This window comes from Ailuropoda melanoleuca, chromosome 11 (genome assembly GCF_002007445.2).
Source record: "Ailuropoda melanoleuca isolate Jingjing chromosome 11, ASM200744v2, whole genome shotgun sequence".
In the NCBI taxonomy this organism is placed as follows: domain Eukaryota; kingdom Metazoa; phylum Chordata; class Mammalia; order Carnivora; family Ursidae; genus Ailuropoda; species Ailuropoda melanoleuca.
In genome coordinates, this window is record NC_048228.1 from 97,294,753 (window position 1) to 97,317,922 (window position 23,170).

Genomic DNA, 23,170 nt, shown 5'->3' on the forward strand with positions numbered 1-23,170 from the left:
CATATGTAAGGAATTGTTGCCTTAATCCGAGGTTATGAAGATTTACACATATGTTTTCTTCTAAGATTTTTAAGGTTTTAGCTCCTCTATTTAGGTCTTTGATCCATTTTCAGTTAATTATTATATATTGTATAAGAGATCCAGCTTCATTTTGTATGTAAATATCCAGTTGTCCCAGCATCGTTGTTGAAAAGACTATTCTTTCCCCCATTGAATGGTCTAGGTGCTCATATCAAAAATAGACTATGAATGTAAGGGTTTATTTTGGGGCTCATCTATACATTCACCTGTATGTCTAACTTTATGCCAGTAACACCTTGTCTTGATTATTGCACTTTATAGTAATTTTCAAAGTCAGGACGTGCTAACCCTTCAATTTAGTTCTTCTTTTTCAAGGGTTTTTTGTTTTGGTTTGGTTTTGGGTTTTGGGGGGGGTTGTTTGTTTTTGTTTGTTTTTTGGCTATTCTGGATTCCTTGCATTTCCATATGAATTTTAGATCAACCCGCCAATTTCTACAAAAATTCCAGCTGGGATTTTGATGGGGATTGTGTTGAATTTCTTTGGGGAGTATTAACCATCTTAACCATATTACATCTTCCAGTTCTTGAACACAGGATGTTTTTCTATTTATTTAGGTTTTTAAGTTTCATCATTTTTAGCATACAAAACTTCCACTTCGTTTGTTAACTTACTTCTGTAAGTGTTTTATTCTTTGCGATCCTGTTGTAAATGGAATTATTTTTTTATGTCCTTTTGGAATTGTTTAGTGCCGTTGTGTAGAAGTAAAATTGATATTTGTTTATTGATACGATTTTCTGTAGCCTTGCTAAACTTAATCATTAGCTCTAAAATTTTGTGTGTTTGGATTCCTTAGAAATTTCTATACGTAAGATTATGTTATGAATCGCTATATTGTACCTGAAACTAATATAACACTGTATGTTAACTATAGTGGAATTAAAGTAAAAAAAATTTTAAAGAGATTATGTTATGTACAAACAGAGCTTTATTCCAATCTAAATGCCTTTTATTTATTTTTCTTGCTTAACTGCCCTGCCTTGAACCTCTAATATTATGTTGTATAGAAGTGCTGAGAGCATATATTCTTGTCTTGTTCCTGATCTTAGGTAGAAAGCTTTCTGTCTTTCACCATTAAATGTGATGTTACTTGTAAATATTTCATTGGCATCCTTTCTTAAGTTGAGGTAGTTTTCTTCTATTCCTAGCTTGTTCGGTGTTTTTAGCATGAAAGCTTACTGGATTTTTCAAGTGCTTTTCTACATCTATGGAGATTTGTCTTTTGTCTTTTATTAATGTTTTATTAAAGTGACTGATTAGTTTTTATATGTTGAACTGACCTTGCATTCTTGGGATAAATTCTTGGTGTATAGTTCTTTTTATGTGTTGCTGGATTCTGTTGGATAGTATTTTATTTAGGATTTTTGTGTCTCTTCATAATGGATGGTTTTCGTTTGGCATGGTACTTTTCATGTGATTTCCTTGTCTAGTTAGATATTAGGCTAATATTGCTGTCATAGAAAGAATTGGGAAGTGTTCTTTCCTCATCTCTTTCTTAGAGTTTGTGAAGGATTTGGTGTTAATTTTTTTGATGTCTAGTAGAATTCACTGGTAAATCTCTCCCTGGGCTTTTCTCTGTAGCAAGTTTTTTAGTTATTGTTTCGGTGTTTTTCTTTATTAAAGATCTGTTTACATTTTCTATTACATCTTTGAGTCAGTTTGGTAGTTTATGTCTTTCTAGAATTTAGCCATTTCATTTAGGATATGTAATTTGTTTTATTTCTTTTTTAAACTTTTATTATTATTTTTATTTTTAATTCCAGTATAGTTAACATACAGTGTTATATGAGTTAGGATATCTAATTTGTTAGTGTATAATTTTTTATAGTATTTTCTGATTCTGTTTCGTGTTCTTTAAGGTTAGTGGTGATGTCTCTTCCTTCATTCCTGATTTTAGCAACTTAAATCTTCTCTAGTTTTTTCCTTGGTCAGTCTAACTAAAGGTTTGTGAATTTGTTGACCTTCTCAAAGAACGAACTTTTAGTTTCATTGATCTTCTATGTTGTTTTTTTATTCTTTATTTTTTTTCTGCTCCAGCCTTTTATTTATTCCCTCCTTCTTGCTTGTTTTGGGCTTGGTTTTCAATTCATTTTCTCTCAAGGCATGTAGCCAAATGGGTTGTGTTGGTTTGCATTTCTTTAAAAAAATATATATGTGTCTACAGTTACAAATTGCCCTCTAAGCACTGCTTTAGCTGCATCTCATCCCATTTGGTATGTTGTCTTTTCCTTTTCATTAAACTTTTAGTATATTCTAATGTTCTTTGTGACCCAGTCTTTTACTCATTAGATGTTTAGGATTTTTTTTTATTTTTACATATGTATATTTCCCATATTTCCTTTTGTTATTTGTTTTATTCCTTGGATTTTGGAGGACATATCTTTTATGTTTTTAATCTTTTTGTTTTGTGGCCCGACATGTGGCTTGTCTTAGAGAATTTCTACATGCATTTTTTTTATTATTAACATATATTATATTATTTGTTTCAGGGGTACTGATTCATCAGTCTTACACAATACACAGTGCTCCCCATAACACATACCCTCCCCAGTGTTCATCATTCAGCCACTCCATCCTTCGCCCTCCTCCCCACTCCAGCAACCCTCAGTTTGTTTCCTGAGATTGACTCTCTTATAGTTTGTCTCCCTCTCTGGTTTCATCTTGTTTCATTTTTTCCTCTCTTCCCCTATGATCCTCTGCCTTGTTCCTCAAATTCCACATATCAGTGAGATATATGATAATTGTCTTTCTCTAATTGACTCATTTCACTTAGCGTAATACCCTCTAGTTCCATCCACGTTGTTGCAAATGGCAAGATTTCATTTTTTGATGTCTACATAATATTCCAGTGTCTGTGTGTGTGTGTGTGTGTGTGTGTGTGTTTATACACCACATCTTCTTTATCCATTCATCTGTCGGTGGACGTCTGGGCTCTTTCTATAGTTTGGCTATTGTGGACATTGCTGTTGTAAACACTGGGGTGCAGGTGTTCCTTTGGATTGCTACATTTGTATCATTGAGATAAATACCCAGTAATGCAGTTCCTGGGTCATAGGGCTCTATATGCATTTGACAGAAATATGTATTCTGCTGTTTTGGGATGGAGTGCTGCATGTTTGTTAGATAGAGTTAATTTAGTGTTGTTGAAGTCTTCTATTTGTTGATCTTCTTTCTGGATTTTCTATTCATTTTTGAAAGTGGTTTAGGGATGCCTGAGTGGTGCAGTCAGTTAAGTGTCCAACCTTGGTTTTGGCTCAGGTCATGATCTCAGGCTCGTGAGATTGAGCCCTGTGTAGGGCTCTGTGCTCAGTGTAGAGTCGACTTGGGATTTTCTCTCTCCCTCTCCCCCTTGCTCATGCATGCTCTCTAAACAAACAAACAAATAAATAAAATCTTTTTTTTAAGTGGTTTATTGAATAGTTTCCACCAGTTAATATTGAATGTTTTATTTCTCCTTTAATTCTGTTGTATCTTCATGTATTTTTGGCTCTGTTCTTAGGTACATATTTAGTAGATCTTCTTAAGAGGTTGAACCTTTATTGTTATAAAGTGACCTTCTCTGTTTTTACTGAGTTTTTGTCTTAAAATAGATTTTGCCTGATATTAGTAGAATCACCCCAGCTTCCTTTTGGTTATGTTTTCGTAATGTCTTCTTCCCCCCTCATCCTGTTCGTTTCAACATATTTGGATCTTTGAATTTAAAGTGTGTCTTTTGAGGGAAGTAAATAGCAATACAAGCTTTTTTCAAGAAACAAGAAAGGTCTCAAATACACAACTTAACCTTACACCTAAAGGAGCTGGAGAAAGAACAGCAAATAAAGCCTAAACCCAGCAGGAGAAGAGAATTAATAAAGATTAGAGCAGAAATTAGTGAAATAGAAACCAAAAGAACAGTAGACCAGATCAATGAAACTAGGAGCTGGTTCTTTAAAAGAATTAATAAGATTGATAACCTCCTGGCCAGACTTATAAAAAAAAAAAAGAGAGAGAACCCAAATAAATAAAATCATAAATGAAAGAGGGGAGATCACAGCCAACACCTAAGAAATACAAACAGTTATAAGAACATATCATGAGCAACTATATGCCAATAAGTTAGGCAATTTGGAAGAAATGGATGCATTCCTAGAGAAGTATAAACTGCCAAAACTGAAACAGGAAGAAATGGAAAACCTGAACAAACCCATAACCAGCAAGGAAATAGGAACAGTAATCAAAAATCTCCCAACAAACAAGAGCCCAGGGCTGGATGGCTTCCCAGGGACATTCTACCAAACATTTAAAGAAGAATTAATACCTATTCTTCTGAAGGTGTTTCAAAAAATCGAAATGGATGGGAGGAGTTAAGATGGCAGAGGAGTAGGGAACCCCTTTTTCAGCCGGTCCCCTGAGTCGAGCTGGATAAGTACCAGACCAGCCTGAACATCCACGGAATCAGTCTGAGATGCAGGAAGATACATCTGGATCTCTACAAATGAACATCTCCAGCGCTAAGTACTGAGGTACGAAGCGGGGAGCCATGAAACCGTGCACAGATATTGGAAGATAAACGGAAGGGGGAGGGTGCCGCTGCGTTCGGGCGCTGGGAAGCGGTAGCCACATGCACAGGGGAGCTGGCGGACCCACGGACGGCACCCGCGAAAGAGCAGACTGAGACTGTGAGCCAGGAACGAACGCCACCAGACTGAGGGCTTGAGCTTCGGAGTGCGCAGGGGTGGCTGGCAGCTGGCGGTATTAGAAACACAAAGGACAGAGACGCGCCGGCCCTGGAAGTGAGGACTGGGATGCCGGGTGTGGGGCGCACATCCCAGGATGCTGCAGGGTTGAGCAGCACCAACAGAAACAGAGTTAAAGTGGCCAGAACATCAGTGGAGAACAGTCCACGATCCCTCTGTTCTGAAACAGGCTGAGATTCAGCCACTGCTGCTCTGACTCTCAGAAGAGGCACAGCAAACCGCCAGGGAAAGCCGCCAGAGAACAAAGGCCTGGAAATACCGGCTCACAGTGTGCCCATCCCCATCCCCCTCGCAGGGGACATGGNTGGGACGCCGGGTGTGGGGCGCACAGCCCGGGATGCTGCAGGGTTGAGCAGCACCAACAGAAACAGAGTTAAAGTGGCCAGAACATCAGTGGAGAACGATCCGCGATCCCTCTGTTCTGAGACAGAGGCTGAATTTCAGCCGCTGCTGCTCTCTCAGAAGAGGCATAGCAAACCGCCAGGGAAAGCCGCCAGAGAACAAAAGCCCGGAAATACCGGCTCACAGGGTGCCCATCCCCATCCCCCCTCGCAAGGGACACAGAGACTCTACCCAAACAGGGTTTTCTGAGTACCTGCAGGCAGGCCCCTCCCCCAGAAGGCAGGCTGAAAAATCAAGAAGCCCACATCCCTAAGATCCCTATAAAACAAGGGCGCATGGCCTGGGTCCTGGTCATTAATTTGGGCTCTGGACAACCCAAGGAGTCCTTCATCGGGCTTCTCCACCGGGAACCTGCTTCTTCCTCTCCCACTCCTCTGCTTGGGTTCCCTTTCTTGCTGACTGTCTCTCTCTCTCTCAAATAAATAAATAAACTCTTTAAGGAAGAAGCCCACATCCCTAAGATCTCTATAAAACAAGGGCGCACGGCCTGGGTCCCAGTCAACACTTGGGCTCTGGACAACCCTGCAATCTCTCTTCATCAGAATGACGAGAAGGAGAAGTCCCCCCCAGCAAAGAAAAGATAATGAGTCTGTGGCCTCTGCCACAGAATTGGCCTCGGCCACAGAATTAATACATATGGATGTATCCAAATTATCAGAAATGGAATTCAGAGTAACAATGGTCAAAATGATGTGTAGACTTGAAAAAAGTATTAACGAAATGTTAATGAGAATATAGACATCCCTAAGGGCAGAAATGAGAGCGAATCTGACAGAAATTAAAAATTCTATGAGCCAAATGCAGTCAAAACTAGAGGCTCTGACGGCCAGGGTCACCGAGGCAGAGGAACGCGTTAGCGAATTGGAGGATGGGTTAGTAGAAGAAAAAACGAAAATAGAAGCTGGTCTTAAAAAAATCCACGCCCACGAATGTAGATTACGGGAGATTACTGACTCTATGAAACGATCCAATGTCAGAATCATCGGCATCCCTGAAGGGGTGGAGAAAAACAGAGGTCTAGAAGAGATATTTGAACAAATTGTAGCTGAAAACTTCCCTAATCTAGCAAGGGAAACAAGCATTCGTGTCCAAGAGGCAGAGAGGACCCCATCCAAGCTCAACCAGGACAAACCTACGCCACGGCATGTCATAGTGCAATTCGCAAATATTAGATCCAAGGATACAGTATTGAAAGCGGCCAGGGCAAAGAAATTTCTCACGTACCAAGGCAAAGGTATCAGGATTACGTCAGACCTGTCTACAGAGACCTGGAATGAGAGAAAGGCTTGGGGGGGCATTTTTAAAGCTCTTTCAGAGAAAAACATGCAGCCAAGGATCCTTTATCCAGCAAAGCTGTCATTCAGAATTGATGGAGAAATAAAGACGTTCCAAAATCGCCAATCATTAACCAATTTCGTAACCACGAAACCAGCCCTACAGGAGATATTAAGGGGGGCTCTATAAAGGTAAAAAGGCCCCAAGAGTGATACAGAGCAGCAAGTCACAACCGATACAAAGACTTTAAAGAGAAATGGCATCATTAAAATCATATCTGTCAATAATCTCTATCAATCTAAATGGCTTAAACTCTCCCATAAAACGCCACAGGGTTGCAGATTGGATAAAAAGACATGACCCATCCATTTGCTGTCTACAAGAGACTCATTTTGAACCCAAAGATGCATTCAGACTTAGAGTAAGGGGATGGAGTACCATCTTCCACGCAAATGGACCTCAAAAGAAAGCTGGAGTAGCAATTCTCATATCAGATAGACTGGATTTTAAACTAGAGGCCATAGAGAGAGATACAGAAGGGCACTATATTATTCTTAAAGGAAGTATTCAACAAGTGGATATGACAATTATTAATATATATGCCCCCAACAGGGGAGCAGCAAGATACACAAGCCAACTCTTAACCAAAATAAAGAGACATATAGATAAGAACACAGTAATAGTAGGGGACCTCAACACCCCACTATCAGAAATAGACAGAACACCCTGGCAAAAACTAAGCAAAGAATCAAAGGCTTTGAATGCCATACTCGACGAGTTGGACCTCATAGATATATATAGAACACTACACCCCAGAACCAAAGAATACTCATTCTATTCAAATGCCCATGGAACATTCTCAAGAATAGATCATGCTCTGGGACACAAAACAGGTCTCAGCCAATACCAAAAGATTGAAATTATCCCCTGCATATTCTCAGACCACAACGCTCTGAAATTGGAACTCAACCACAAGGAAAAACCTGGAAGAAACTCAAACACTTGGAGGCTAAGAACCATCCTGCTCAAGAATGACTCGATAAACCAGGAAATCAAAAAACAAATTAAACAATTTATGGAGACCAACGAGAATGAATACACAACGGTCCAAAACCTATGGGATACTGCAAAGGCAGTCCTAAGGGGGAAATACATAGCCATCCAAGCCTCACTCAAAAGAATAGAAAAATCTAAAATGCAGTTTCTATATTCTCACCTCAAGAAACTGGAACAGCAACAGAGGGACAGGCCTAACCCACTGACAAGGAAGGAGTTGACCAAGATTAGAGCAGAAATCAATGAATTAGAGACCAGAACCACAGTAGAGCAGATCAACAGGACTAGAAGCTGGTTCTTTGAGAGAATCCATAAAATTGATAGACCACTGGCAAAACTTGTCCAAAAACAAAGAGAAAGGACTGAGATTATTAAAATTATGACTGAAAAGGGAGAGGTCACGACCAGCACCATTGAAATTGCAAGGATTATTAGAAACTTTTATCAACAGCTATATGCCAAAAAACTAAACAATCTGGAAGAGATGGAGGCCTTCCTGGAAACCTATAAACTACCAAGACTGAAACAGGAAGAAATAGATTTCTTAAATAGGCCAATTAACTATGAAGAAATTGAGTCAGTGATAAACAACCTTCCAAATAATAAAACTCCAGGCCCAGACGGTTTTCCTGGGGAATTCTACCAAACATTCAAAGAAGAAATAATACCTATTCTCCTAAAGCTATTTCAAAAAATAGAAACAGAAGGAAAGCTACCAAACTCATTCTATGAGGCTAATATTACCTTGATCCCCAAACCAGGCAAAGACCCCCTCAAAAAGGAGAATTACAGACCGATTTCTCTAATGAATATGGATGCCAAAATCCTCAACAAGATCCTTGCTAATAGAATCCAACAGTACATTAAAAGGATTATCCATCATGACCAAGTGGGATTCATACCTGGGATGCAAGCATGGTTCAACACTCGCAAATCAATCAATGTGATACATCATATCAACAAGAAAAGACTCAAGAACCATATGATCCTCTCAATTGATGCAGAAAAAGCATTTGACAAAATACAGCATCCTTTCCTGATTAAAACCCTTCAGAGTGTAGGAATAGAGGGTACATTTCTCAATCTCATAAAAGCCATCTATGAAAAGCCTACTGCAAGCATTATTCTCAATGGGGAAAAGCTGGAAGCCTTTCCCTTAAGATCAGGAACACGACAAGGATGCCCACTCTCGCCACTATTATTCAACATAGTACTAGAAGTCCTTGCAACAGCAATCAGAAGACAAAAAGGGATCAAAGGTATCCAAATCGGCAAAGAAGAAGTCAAACTGTCTCTCTTTGCAGATGACATGATACTCTATATGGAAAACCCAAAGGAATCCACTCCCAAACTATTAGAAGTTATAGAACAATTCAGTAAGGTGGCAGGATACAAAATCAATGCCCAGAAATCAGTTGCATTTCTATACACGAATAACGAGACTGAAGAAAGAGAAATTAGGGAATCCATCCCATTTACAATAACACCAAAAACCATACGTTACCTTGGAATTAACTTAACCAGAGACGTAAAGGACCTATATGCTAGAAACTATAGATCACTTTTGAAAGATATTGAGGAAGACATAAAAAGATGGAAAAATATTCCATGCTCATGGATTGGAAGAATTAACATAGTTAAAATGTCCATACTACCCAGAGCAATCTACACTTTCAATGCTATCCCGATCAAAATACCGAGGACATTTTTCAAAGAACTGGAACAAATAGTCCTTAAATTTGTATGGAACCAGAAAAGGCCCCGAATCTCCAAGGAACTGTTGAAAAGGAAAAACAAAGCTGGGGGCATCACAATGCCGGATTTCGAGCTGTACTACAAAGCTGTGATCACAAAGACAGCATGGTACTGGCACAAAAACAGACACATCGACCAATGGAACAGAATAGAGAACCCAGAAATGGACCCTCGGCTCTTTGGGCAACTAATCTTTGATAAAGCAGGAAAAAACATCCGGTGGAAAAAAGACAGTCTCTTCAATAAATGGTGCTGGGAAAATTGGACAGCTACATGCAAAAGAATGAAACTTGACCACTCTCTCACACCATACACAAAAATAAACTCCAAATGGATGAAAGACCTCAATGTGAGACAGGAATCCATCAAAATTCTAGAGGAGAACATAGGCAACAACTTCTATGACATCGGCCAGAGCAACCTTTTTCACGACACATCTCCAAAGGCAAGAGAAATAAAAGATAAAATGAACTTATGGGACTTTATCAGGATAAAGAGCTTCTGCACAGCCAAGGAAACAGTCAAAAAAACTAAGAGACAGCCCACGGAATGGGAGAATATATTTGCAAAGGACACCACAGATAAAGGACTGGTATCCAAGATCTACAAAGAACTTCTCAAACTCAATACACGAGAAACAAATAAACAAATCATAAAATGGGCAGAAGATATGAACAGACACTTTTCCAATGAAGACATACAAATGGCTAACAGACACATGAAAAAATGTTCAAAATCATTAGCCATCAGGGAAATTCAAATCAAAACCACACTGAGATACCACCTTACGCCAGTTAGAATGGCAAAGATAGACAAGGCAAGAAACAACAATTGTTGGAGAGGATGTGGAGAAAGGGGATCCCTCCTACATTGTTGGTGGGAATGCAAGTTGGTACAGCCACTCTGGAAAACAGTGTGGAGAAAAAAAAAAAAGTTAAAAATTGAACTACCCTATGACCCAGCCATTGCACTACTGGGCATTTACCCCAGAGATACAGATGTAGTGAAGAGAAGTGCCATATGCATCCCAATGTTCATAGTGGCATTGTCCACAATAGCCAAATCGTAGAAGGAACCGAGATGCCCTTCAACAGATGACTGGATAAAGAAGCTGTGGTCCATATATACAATGGAATATTACTCAGCTATCAGAAAGAACGAATTCTCAACATTTGCTGCAACATGGACGGCACTGGAGGAGATAATGCTAAGTGAAATAAGTCAAGCAGAGAAAGACAATTATCATATGATTTCTCTCATCTATGGAACATAAGAACTAGGAAGATCGGTAGGGGAAGAAAGGGATAAAGGAAAGGGGGGTAATCAGAAGGGGGAATGAAGCATGAGAGACTATGGACTATGAGAAACAAACTGAGGGCCTCAGAGGGGCAAGGGGAATGGTATAGACTGGTGATGGGTAGTAAGGAGGGCACGTATTGCATGGCGCTCTGGGTGTTATACGCAACTAATGAATCATCGAACTTTACATCGGAAACCGGGGATGTACTGTATGGTGACTATCATAATATAATTAAAAAAAACATTAAAATAAAAAAAAATCGAAATGGAAGGAAAACTTCCAGACTCTTTCTGTGAGGCCAGGATTACCTTGATCCCAAAACTAGACAAAGACCCCACCAAAAAGGAGATTTACAGACCAATATCCCTGATGATCATGGATGCCAAAATTCTTACCATGATACTGGCCAGTAGGATCCAATGGTACGTTAAAAGGATTATTCACCACTTCCAAGTGGGATTTATTCCTGGGATGCAAGGGTGGTTCAACACTCACATATCAATCAATGTGATAGATCACATGAATAAAAGAAAGGACAAGAGAACCATATGATTCTCTCGATGCAAAAAAAAAAAAAATTGTCAAAGTACAGCATCCTTTCTTGTCTAAAACTCTGCACAGTGTAGGGATGGAAGGAACATAACTCAATTATCATAAAAGCCATATATGAAAAGCCTGCAGCAAATATCATTCTGAATGGAGAAAAAAATGAGAGCTTTTCCCTGTGGACAGGAACACAACATGGATGCTCACTCTCACCACTGTTGTTCAACATAGTACTAGAAGTCCTAGCCTCAGTAATCACACAACAAAAAGAAATAAAGGCCATCCGAATCAGCAAAGAAAAAGTCAAACTCACACTCTTCACAGATGACATGGTACTCTATTTGGAAAAGACTTCACCGCAAAATTGCTAGAACTTATACAGGAATTCAGCAAAGTGGCAGGATATAAAATCAATGCACAGAAAATCAGTTTCCTTTCTATACAATGAGACAGACATTTCTAACAATGAGACAAAAGGAAGAGAAACTAAGGAGTCAATTCCATTTACAATTGCACCCAAAACCATAAGATACCCACGAATAAACCTAACCGAAAAGGCAAAGGATCTGTACTCTGAAAGCCGTAGAACACTCATGAAAGAAATTGAGGAAGACACAAAAGAAATGGAAAAACGTTCCATGCTCATGGATTGGACGAACAAATACTGTTAAAATGTCTGTGCTACCTAGAGCAATCTATAGATTCAATGCAATCCCTATCAAAATACCATCAACATTTCTCACAGAGCTGAACAAATAAGCGTAAAATTTGTATGGAGCCAGAAGAGTCCCTGAATAGCCAAAGGAATGTTGAAAAAGAAAACCAAAGCTGGTGGCATCACAATGCCAGATTTCAAGCTCTGTTACAACGCTTTAATCATTGGGGCTCCGGGGTGGCTCAGTTGGTTAAGTATCCGTCTTCGGCTCAGGTCATGATCCCAGGGTCCTGGGATTGAGCCCCACATCGGGCTTCTTGTGTGGCAAGAAGTCTGCTTCTCCCTCTCCCTCTGCCTGCTACTCCCCCTGCTTGTGCTCTCTCTCTCTCTCTTTCAAGTAAATCTTAAAAACAACAACAACAACAAAAGATTTAATCATCAAAACAGTATGGTACTGGCACAAAAACAGGCACATAGATCAGTGGAACAGAACTGAGAACCCAGAAATGGACCTTCAAACTATATGGTCAACTAATCTTCAACAAAGCAGGAAAGAATATCCAATAGAAAAAAAAGACAATCTCTTCAACAAATGGTTTTGGGAAAATTGGACAGCCACATACAGAAGAATGAAACTGGACCAGTTTCTTATACCATGTACAAAAATACACTCAAAATGAATGAAAGACCTTAATGTGAGCCAGGAATCCATCAAAATCCTAGAGGAGAACACAGGCAGCAACCTCTTCAACCTAGGCCACAGCAATTTCCTGCTACAGACATCTCTGAAGTCAAGGGAAACAAAGGCAAAAATGAACTATTGGGACTTCATCAAGGTAAAAAGCTTTTGCACAGCAAAGGAAACAGTCGACCAAACCAAAATACAGCTGACAGGATGAGAGAAGGTACCTGAAAATGTCTTATTAGATAAAGGGTTAGTATCCAAAATCTATAGAACCTATCAAACTCAATACCCAAAGAACAAATAATTGAGTCAAGAAATGGGCAGAAGACATGAACAGACATTTCTCCAAAGAAGACATACAAATGGCCAACAGACATGTGAAGAAGTGCTCAACATCACTCAGCATCAAGGAAATACAAATCAAAACCACAATGAGATACCACCACCTCACACCAGTCAGAATAACTAAAAGTAGCCACTCAGGAAATGACAGATGTTGGGGAGGATGTGGAGAAAGGGGAACCCTCTTACACTGTTGGTATAAATGTAAGCTGGTGCAGCCACTCTGGAACACAGTACGGAGGTTCCTCAAAAAATTGAAAATAGAACTACCCTATGACCAAGCAATTGCATTACTAGGTATTTACCCCAAAGATACAAACGTAGTGATCTGAAGGGGCACCTGTACCTCAATGTTTAGAGCAGCAGTGTCCACAATAGCCAAACTATGGAAAGAGCCCATATGTCCATTGACAGATGAATGGATAAAGATGTGTTATGTATATACAATGGAATATTATTCAGCCATCAGAAAATGAAATATTGCCATTTGCAACGATGTGGATGGAACTAGAGTATATTATGCTAAGTGAAATAAATCAATCAGAGAAAGACAGTTATCATATGATTTCACTCATATGTGGAATTTAAGAAACAAAACAAGTCCTCTTCAGGCAGCAGTTGTGGCAGGTCAAGAGGGTCCAGTGCAGCGGGAGATTCACCAGGACTGGGTGAACAGGGAATACGTTGAGGTCGTCACCAGCAGCAACAAGAAAATCTCGGATTTCCTCACCTCGTTTGATATGTCTTGTCGTGGAAGACTTGCAACACTAAACGAGAAATTGACAGCCCTCCAACAGAGAATAGAGTAACATTGAAGCACGGGTGACAAGAGGTGAGACCCTTACCTAGAACTATACCATGCTTCTGCTGGGAAGTTGATTTATGGAACACAGGCCCCAGCAGCCTCAGCTCCTTCCTCTCTCCTTAAAGAGCAACAGGGCTTATTCTTGTTTTTCTCTTTTCCTAAAACGTGGCCTTTGGGTTTTGCCATGTACATTGGTGTGTGATGTGGCATGTGGGAAGACGTCCAGGGGAGCTCTTGGAACAAACATTAGGCATTTTATCTTTTAAATAACATTTTGTAGAAATTGTTCGTCAATGTATTTGAGGCACTCAGAGCCAAACGCCTGGGACTCTTTGTTAAGGTCCTCTCCACCTCTCTTTCTCTTTCTCAGATTTTCCTTACAGCTCTCATTTCCTCTGCATTGATTCTGTAAGTCTTTTTCTCCTTTCCTCCTTTGGTGGGTGGGTGGGGGTGGGAAGCATTCCTGGCTGAGACACTTATGCCCTGGCAAGGTAGCCACCAGAGAATGTTGTTGCCAGCCCACCAGTTTCTTGTCCTTTTGGGGAGGTCAAAGCCAGACCCCCACTTGGCTTGAAGGGACATTTTCAGAATTTTCTTTCTGTCACTTGGGGTATCTTTGCCTCTCATATTTCCCTAATAAACTCCTCAACTTTATCTGACTGCTGTGACTGTGGTGGGGAGAGGAGCTAGAGATGGGGCTTACTCATTCCACAGAAATCAGATGTGTGGGATTATTATTCTAACATAAAACTTTCAGATGTATCTCTTTGATCAAAGCCCGGGTGGCTTACCACCTGGAGCTTGTCATCCCCCCCACCCCCCCCACCCCCCGCACTATGTTTGGACTTTGAGCTGCCTAACTCACCCTGGGAATCATTTGGTCATTCAGCATTTATCAGGTACTTACTATGTAGGCACATTATGCTCCAATAAAAGATAAGCATTGGGGGAAAAAAAAAAGGAAACAAAACAGAAGAGCATAGGGGAAGGAGGGAAAAATAAAACAAGACAAAATCAGAGAGGGAGACAAACCATAAGAGATTCTTAATCATAGGAAACAAACTGAGGGTTGCGTTAGGGAAGGGGGTTGGGGGGTGGGGTAACTGGGTGTTGGGCATTAAGGAGAGCATGTGATGTAATGAGCACTGGGTATTATATAAGACTGATATATCACTGACCTCTACCTTTGAAACTAATTACCTTATGTTAGTTGAATTTAAATTAAAAAAAAAACACAAAAAGTAAAGTGTCCCTTTTGGGGTGCCTGGGTGTCTCTATCAGTTAAGCATCTGCCTTTAGCTCAGGTCATGATCTCAGGGTCCTGGGATCAAGCCCTGTGTCGGGTTCCCTGCTCAGTGGGGAGTCTGATTTTCCCTCTCCCTCTGCCCCTCTCTCCACTCATACTTGCACTCTCTCTCTCTCAGATAAATAAAATAAGATCTTTACAAAAACATATTCAAGTGTCTCTTTTGACAGCATATAGTTGGGTTATTCTTTTTAATACATTTTGCCAATCTCTGCCCTTCCATTTACATTTAATGTAATTACTGATAAGGTAGGATTTACATCTGTCATTTTGCTATCTGTTTTCAATATTTTTTTAATTTTCTCTCTGTTTCCATTATTACTTTCTTTTGTGTTAAATAGATATTTTCTGGTGTATCATTTTAAGTCTTTTGTTGTGTCTTTTACTACATTTTTTCAAGTATATTCTTAGTGGTTGTCCTGGGGATTACGATTAACATTCTAATAGACAATAGTCTAGTTCAGATTAATACCAATTTAATTTCAGTAGTTTGGAAAAACTTTGATTCTGTATGTCTCCATTTCATTTTCCCCCTCTGTGCTTTTGTCCTCCGTGTTACGTCTTTATACATTGTCCACTGACAGAGGTTTGTAATTATTGCTTTATCACTTATTTTCTAAATTAGATAGGAAAAAAGTTACAAACAAAAAATACATTTATAATTTACCAAAAAATGCATTTGTACTGTATTTTACCTATATAGTTACTGTGCTGATGCTTATTATTGCTATGTGTGGATTTGAGTTACTGTCCAGTGTCCTTTTATTCAGTCAGGTCTGCTTGAAGCAAGTTTTCTGTTTTTGTTTATTTGAGAATATCTAAATTTCTTCTGTGTTTTCAAAGGATACTTTTGCTGAATATAAAATTCTTGGTTGACAATCTTTCTTCTTTCAGTTCTTGAATATGTCATCTCACTGCCTTCTGGCCTTCATGGGTTTCGGTGTGATATTGGCTGTTAATCTCATTGAGGATCTTGTGTATGATGAATTGAATTTTTTTCCTTGCTGTTTTCAGGACTTGCTCTTTGTCTTTGGTTTCTGATCATTTCATTAGGGCACATCTAAATGTGGCTCTCTTTGAGTTTATCCTACTTAGAGTTTGTTGAGCTTCTTGGATATGTAGGTAAAGGTTTTTGGTTTTTTGTTTTTTTTTTTAAATCAAATTTGAGACATTGTCATTTCTTCAACTATCTTTTGTGCTTTTCTCTCCTCTTCTGGGACTACCATTGTGAATGTTGGTACACTTGATGGTATTCCATAGGTTTCTGAGACTCTGTTTCTTTTTCTTTCTTTTGTCCTTTCTTACTCCTCTCCTGTGCCCCCTCTTCCTTCCTTCCTTCCTTCCTTCCTTCCCTCCCTCCCTCCCTCCCTCCCTCCCTCCCTTCTTCCCTTCTTCCCTCCTTGCTGTCCCTTCCTTCTTTTCTCTCTTTCCTCAGAATGGGTGATATCAATGGGCCTATCTTCAAATTCACGGATTCTTTTTTCTGCCAGTTCAAATCTGTTGTTGTATCCATCCTAGTGAATTTTGCATTTTAATTAGTGTACTTTCCACTCTAAAATTTCTAGCTGGTTCTTTTAAAAAACTTTATTTTTTATTTGCTGAGATACTCTCCTGATACTTCCTTTTAGTCCTTTATACATGATTTCCTTTAGGGCTTTGAACATATTTAAAATGTCTGATTTAAAGTTTTTATCTAGTAAGTTCAATCTCTGGGTTTCCTCAGAGACATTTTCTGTTGACTTTTCCTTCCTGCGTATGGGCCATTCATTCTGTCTTGTTTTTTTGGTTTGGTTTGGTTTGGTTGGTTGTTTGTTTTTTGCATTTCTTATAATGTTTTGTTTAAAAGCCTGGATATTTTAAATAATACAGTGTGACACTGGTAGAAATCAGATTATCCCCCACTTCAGGTTTTGTTGTTGTTTGTTTAATGACTTTTCTGATCTCATTCTGTGAAGTCAGTATTCTTTATGTTGTGTGGCCATTAACATCTCTTCTTCGCTAACTTAGTGGTCAGCTAATGATTGGACAGGGATATCTAGAACCCTAACATTGTCAGCCTTTGCCTTGGGACAGGCTTCCTCAAAAATAGGGAGGGAGGATGGAAATAAAGCAATTTAAAACAGTATACAGCTTACTATTCTTACTGAGATTTAGCCAATATTCTTGAATAGACACTTCCTGGAAAGATTTGGCTAACTCCAGAGTTCTTTTGTTTAAAGGAATGACACCCCCCACACACAAAAAATTAAAATTAAAAATCCATATGAGTCCCACAACATTATTAAAAGAGTCAGATCTGGAGAAAAAACATCATTTTTTTGAAGCTGTTTTCCTGGCTGTTCCCCTGATTTGGTCTTAGCTCAAGCTTTCTTAATTTTAGTCTCATTTGTTATCTGTGTTGAAAAATTTCAAAATAATCAAGACCTAGTTTCTTTTTGTTTAACAATTCTTCCTTTAGTCTATCTCTCTTCTAGTATGTTACCGTAATTAGCAAGAAGAAACGAGAGGGCACTTTGCTTTGCTTAGAAATTTCCCTAGGGGCGCCTGGGTGGCACAGCGGTTAAGCGTCTGCCTTCGGCTCAGGGTGTGATCCTGGCGTTATGGGATGGAGCCCCACATCAGGCTCCTCCACTGGGAACCTGCTTCTTCCTCTCCCACTCCCCCTGCTTGTGTTCCCTCTCTCACTGGCTGTCTCTATCTCTGTCGAATAAATAAATAAAATCTTAAAAAAAAAAAAAAGAAAAGAAATTTCCCTAGATGGGGTGCCTGGGTGGCTCAGCCGTTAAGTGTCTGCCTTCGGCTCAGGTCATGATCCCAAAGTCCTGGGATCGAGCCCCCCATTGGGCTCCCTGCTCAGCAGGAATCCTGCTTCTCCCTCTCACACTTCCCTTGCTTGTGTTCCCTCTCTCGATGTCTCTCTCTCTGTCAAATAAATAAATAAAATCTTTTAAAAAAAATTTCCCTAGATAGATCACATTTATTTAGGCACATTTTATACTTTCCAAGTTACTGCAAACAATAGTGTTATAAAACTTTCTGCCACTACATGGGGCGCCTAGTTGGCTCAGTCGTTAAGCGTCTGCCTTCAGCTCAGGGCATGATCCCAGTGTTCTGGGATCGAGCTCCACATCAGGCTCCTCCACTGGGAACCTGCTTCTTCCTCTCCCACTCGCCCTGCTTATGTTCCTTCTCTCACTGGCTGTCTCTCTCTCTGTTAAATAAATAAATAAAATCTTTAAAATAAAAAAACTTTCTGCCACTACAAAATAAGTATATTCTTTCCTCTACTTTCCAGTAACATTTACCTCATTGTCCTACAAATCCTCACCCTACACACCTTATCAAAAACCATGAAACTCCTCTTAACGACTTCTTCAAGGTACTTTTTGGCTTACAATGTTAATTCTGTTAGAAACCCAATGCCTGGTTCTAAAGCCAAACTTACGTTTTAAATTTTTATTACAGCAACATCCCACTAACATTTACCAAAATCTTTATTATTTATTATTACTATTTGGCAAATTATCCCCAAAATTTAGCAGTTTAAAACAAACATTTATTATATTTTCTCTGAGCTGGGAATCTCAGAGTAGCATAGCTGGATGTTCGGCTGCCATCAGGGGTCAGCTAGGATTACAGTCATCTGAGATTTCATTGATCTGGAATATCTTCTTTCAAGTTCATGCACTGGTTGTTTGTAGGAGACTTCAGTTCCTCTCCATGTGAGCCTCCCCATAGAGCTTCTAACAGTATGGCCTCCTCCAGAGTGAGTGATAAGAGAGAGAGACTGAAGGACAGAATAAGGGTTGGAGGAGGGAGGTGACAGCAAACACTAACATTCAAGAGTATCCAAGATAGAAACCACATTTTTCTATAACTTGATCTTGGAAGTGACAGACTTATTTAGTATGCTATTAATCACCTATGCCACCACCAGTGCATCATGGAAGGGACTACACAACCGAATGAAACCAGAAGGTTGGAATCATTGAGGACTCTCTTGAAACTGGCTATTACAAAAAGCTTGTTAAACTTTTGAATTGGTTAGGTTTGAAAAATTTAAGAGATAGGGCAAAAAACAAGTTATTTCTATCTTCTTGGGGACAGTAGACACTATTTCCATGGGGCAGCATTCTCTCTTCTAGCCAAATATTTATTACTTGCCTGACCTTTAGAAAAATTACAATTCCTGGTCTGGATCCCCATTAACTTATTTGCTTTTTTATAGTTATGACAACTTGTACACATAATCTAGAAGGCTCACTAGCTAATCAGCATTTTCTTTGTCTCTCTCTCTTTTTTGTAATTAACTAAACATATACACTTAGTCCCCAATATAAAGGGCCAAAAACTGAGTACATGAAAAAAAAAATAGAGTAGCACAGTGTATTCTGCTTTAAACTTAGCTCTAAGCCCAACCCTAAAGTTATAGCCCCAGTCAGATGATATGAATCCAAACATGTTTCTGTTATTTTTTGGTAAATTTAATTATTTTGAATTTATAAGGTGACATTACTGAATACATTTTAACACAGTTAAACAAAATACTTAGAAGTAAATCCAGTATCTCCTTTTAACACATAATACAAAGCAAAATTAGGCTTGGAAAAAGATGGAGAAGAATGTTCACAGAAGCCTTCAAAGATGCCTGGAGTTAATAATCAAGAAATGATATAAATTGGGAGTTTTTATGTACAGCATGGGAATTTCTTGTTTTTGTAAGCCACGTCATTTAGGGTATATGTGCTAATACTATTGATTCTGGACCAAAAAGTATCAAATGTACTTAGAAGTTAGGTCCTTTGTATTTTCCCAGTTAGCTAATAATTTTATATTAACCTAGTTAATATTTTTGCTTATTTGATATTTTGTGACTTAAATAAAATATAACTGTTCAGTCTGTATCTTAATTGCTAATGCTTACTAGACTCTTAAAATGCCAAGTACAGGAATTCAGTATTTTATCCAATCTTACATAACCTTAAAATATCCTGTGAACAGACCCTATTATGATTTCGAAGGTTCTGTTATTTGCATTTTTGTGAACAGAGAAGCTAAAACCTAGAAGGGATATGTAACTACCCTAAATTCATAAGAATGGCTAAGATTCCAACCTATAGCTCAGTCCTTTTTTTCCAATACATAAAAACAGTAGTGCCTTTCTTCCCTACTGGGTTCTAAAGGAATAATAAATGTGAAGGCTAAAATGTTACATTTTTCTGGCCTACAGTTTCTTCTCTCAGATGTTTTTTCAGAATTCAATTTTTTTTGTTTTGAAAGAGGTAATATGAGGATGCTTATTTTGTAACATCTCCAAAACAACACCCTGTGATCCAAATGTATTGGTATTTCTGCAAGACCATAAATAGATTCATTTCAGCCCAGATCACGTTTTGCTACCAAATTTGGTGGTGGTCATGGTAGAAGTAGTTTGTTGCCTCTCCTCACCTCCAAATATTATATGTTTTCAAACCATCTTGCATTTTAGAGTTATGTATCTGTAACTGTAGATGTTAGTTGGGGAACTTGCCTTCAGATTTCTTAGACATGTGCTCCAGGTAATGTTGAACCACAAAACTAAGGAGACTTACTCCTTCAGTCTCAGACAGCCCTGGATCAGAGTAGGCATATTTACATAACACGGATCTGCCTGGGTAAGAATTGAGGTATTTAAGGAGCAAAGAATTAGTATCTCTACATTCACTTCTGAAGAGGAAGAGGTATGAAGCCTAATCACAGCTGCATATTTATCCTTCCCTATATACCAATAGTTCTGCCTCTGAAGGAGCAGAGTAAATAAAAGGATTGGAGTGAGGCCAGAAGTGTGTGTGAAAAAGCCACCACCACCCACCTTCCTCAATATCAAAACTCTTTATCACTATTGCATACTATGTTTACAAGTTGTCCTTATTCTGCACCTCTTATATAAAATCATTCAGTTGTTTTATCTCTTGTACAAATTTCAAGCAGAAGTATGTATCACTACTGACCTTCATTATAGTTGTAGCTGATCAGCATGTTTTGGGGTCAAGGATTGATTAAGACCCTGAACAACGGTATTGTTGTTTCTATAGGAGAGTCTTAGTAGATGCATGCTGAAATATTTAGGAGTGAAATGTCATAATTCTACACTATGTTTTCAGTGGTTCTGCAAATAAAATGCTTTAAAAGTGAAGGGGGAAGAATACTAACAATTTTGAATCTTGGTAGAGGCTGCCTGTATCACTGTATAGCTCTTTATTTTTTCTTCATGATTGAAATTTCTCAATATAAGTTGAGGAAAGAAAATTTTTGATGATGGCATTTGGGTTACATATGGAATACACATTTAACAGAATTGAACAATTCAATGGTAACAAATAGTTATAAGAGTCTAGATGTTTTAACAGTTAATGCATGCACTTGCTTTGTATATTAAGTTACAAATTGCTTAGTTACAATTTATGTTCACATTCTAAGTGTTTTAATATCTAGTAGAATACATTTGGATTAAAACCCTGAAAATAAGCTGTTCCACTTCTAATTCTTCATCTGTATTTTAGTTTGGGACTGAAAATGTTTGGTTTTGTTGTTGGAGGAGGATCTTATTTATTTATTTATTTATTTATTTATTTATTTATTTATTTGAGAGAACACAGGCACGTGTAGTGGGAGGGGCAAAAGGGGAGGGAGAGGGAGAATCTCAAGCGGACTCCACGTTTAGCAGGGAGTCCTTCTTGGGGATTCATCTCACGACTCTGAGATCATGACCTGAGCCAAAGTCAAGAGTGGGATGCTCAACTGACTGAGAAATCCAGGTGCCCTGGAAAATGTCTGTTTTTAAGAAATGACTAAATATGCCAAGTTTGGGTTGATATAATACTAATTAAATTACAAGGTTTCTATTGCTAAGTCCTAGAAACCATTAGCAATTGTGGACTGAGCTGAAGACTTCTAAAACCATTAATTAAAAAAAAAATAAGTGTAAGTATTGGTATTTCCATTTCTCTTTTTTAATGCCTATCGTATTTATTTCTTCCCTAGATCTTCCTCAGAACTGTGATCCTAACATTCCCTTAGTTGCTCAGGAATTAATGAAAAAGATGATACGTCAGTTTGCAATTGAGTATATTTCAAAAAGTGGTAAAATTCAAGAAAATAGAAATGGTTCAATTGGACCAAGTCTAATATGTAAAAGTATCCAAATGAATCAAGCAGAAAACTCCCTTCAGGAAGAACAGGAAGGCCCCTTAGACCTCACTGTGAATCGAATGCAAGAACAAAATACTCAGCAAGGTAAGATTTTGTGTGTGTGTGTGTGTGTGTGTGTGTGTGTGTGTGTAATTCATAATTTTATCTTTTAGTATTATTTAATATACATAAAACCTTGCATTTATAAAGAAATGTATTTTAGAATTAATATTACTTGCAGTTAACCTATGTGATATGAACTAGAGAGAAGTGCTAAATTTTGTATTTGACTTTGTTTATGAAAGAGGAAATTAGAGTTGCTCTTGGTCTCTTTTCACAATAAAATGTATGGTGAGAGAATCTTAACAAGCAGCTTAAAAGAAAGAATACAAATAAAGAGATGTATAAATTATTTTTAAAATGTATAGCTGAGAACACTAAGCACTTGCTATTCAGTTTTTACACTTAGGTGAAAAATAAAAAATAGATGATTTTTCTTAAGTTATTTATGACGTAACTAAGGAAAAAGAAAAGTTAATACGTGTGATAAATATAATCTTGAAATTAAGTATATAGAAATACATTTTTCATAAGACATCTGAATGAAGGCTATGTTGGACTTATCTAATAGTTAACTGAAGAAGAACCATGATTCACAGAGGAAAGGAAGGAAGGGCCTTTTAAGTGCTTGTGGAAGATGCCAAATAAGTGTTTGCCTGGAGAAGAGAGAACAGATATCTTTTGTTAACACAGGTTAGGGGTAGTGTTGTCAGTCCTTAAAGCCAGGAAAATATCATTTGGGAAAATATCATTTGGATTTGATCACAGAAGGCAGTGTATGTTTGGGCTCTAAAGAAGAGTATCTTGTCAATGTTTAAGAAAGATAGTCTTTTCATTGTATAACACAGATTAGAATGAGAGGGGATGAAATATGGAAATAATTTTCTATTTTTGCTTCTCTAATTTTAAGTCTGGGAGTTTACTTATGTAGAAAGATCTGAGAAATATTAAGATAATAACTAGACTGTTTATAAGACAGAAATGTCAAAGATGACTAT

The 23,170-nt window shown here is 38.3% G+C and overlaps 1 protein-coding gene and 1 pseudogene across 16 annotated transcripts in view; both read left to right on the top strand.

Moving 5' to 3' along the window:
• Positions 1-23,170, top strand: part of LCORL (ligand dependent nuclear receptor corepressor like) — a 178,404-nt gene that overhangs the window by 96,806 nt on the left and 58,428 nt on the right. For 15 of the 16 annotated variants that reach the window (XR_004628927.1, XM_034672050.1, XM_034672041.1 and 12 more), the window contains one exon: positions 21,966-22,217. Coding sequence is in view for 15 of the 16 variants with exons in the window: in XM_034672050.1 (XP_034527941.1) it covers positions 21,966-22,217 (252 nt within the window). In the remaining variant the exon portion in view is untranslated. Of the gene's footprint in view, positions 1-21,965; positions 22,218-23,170 lie in introns of those variants that run through there. The other variant, XM_034672056.1, reaches the window with a different exon arrangement.
• Positions 13,345-14,624, top strand: LOC109491344 (annotated as a pseudogene).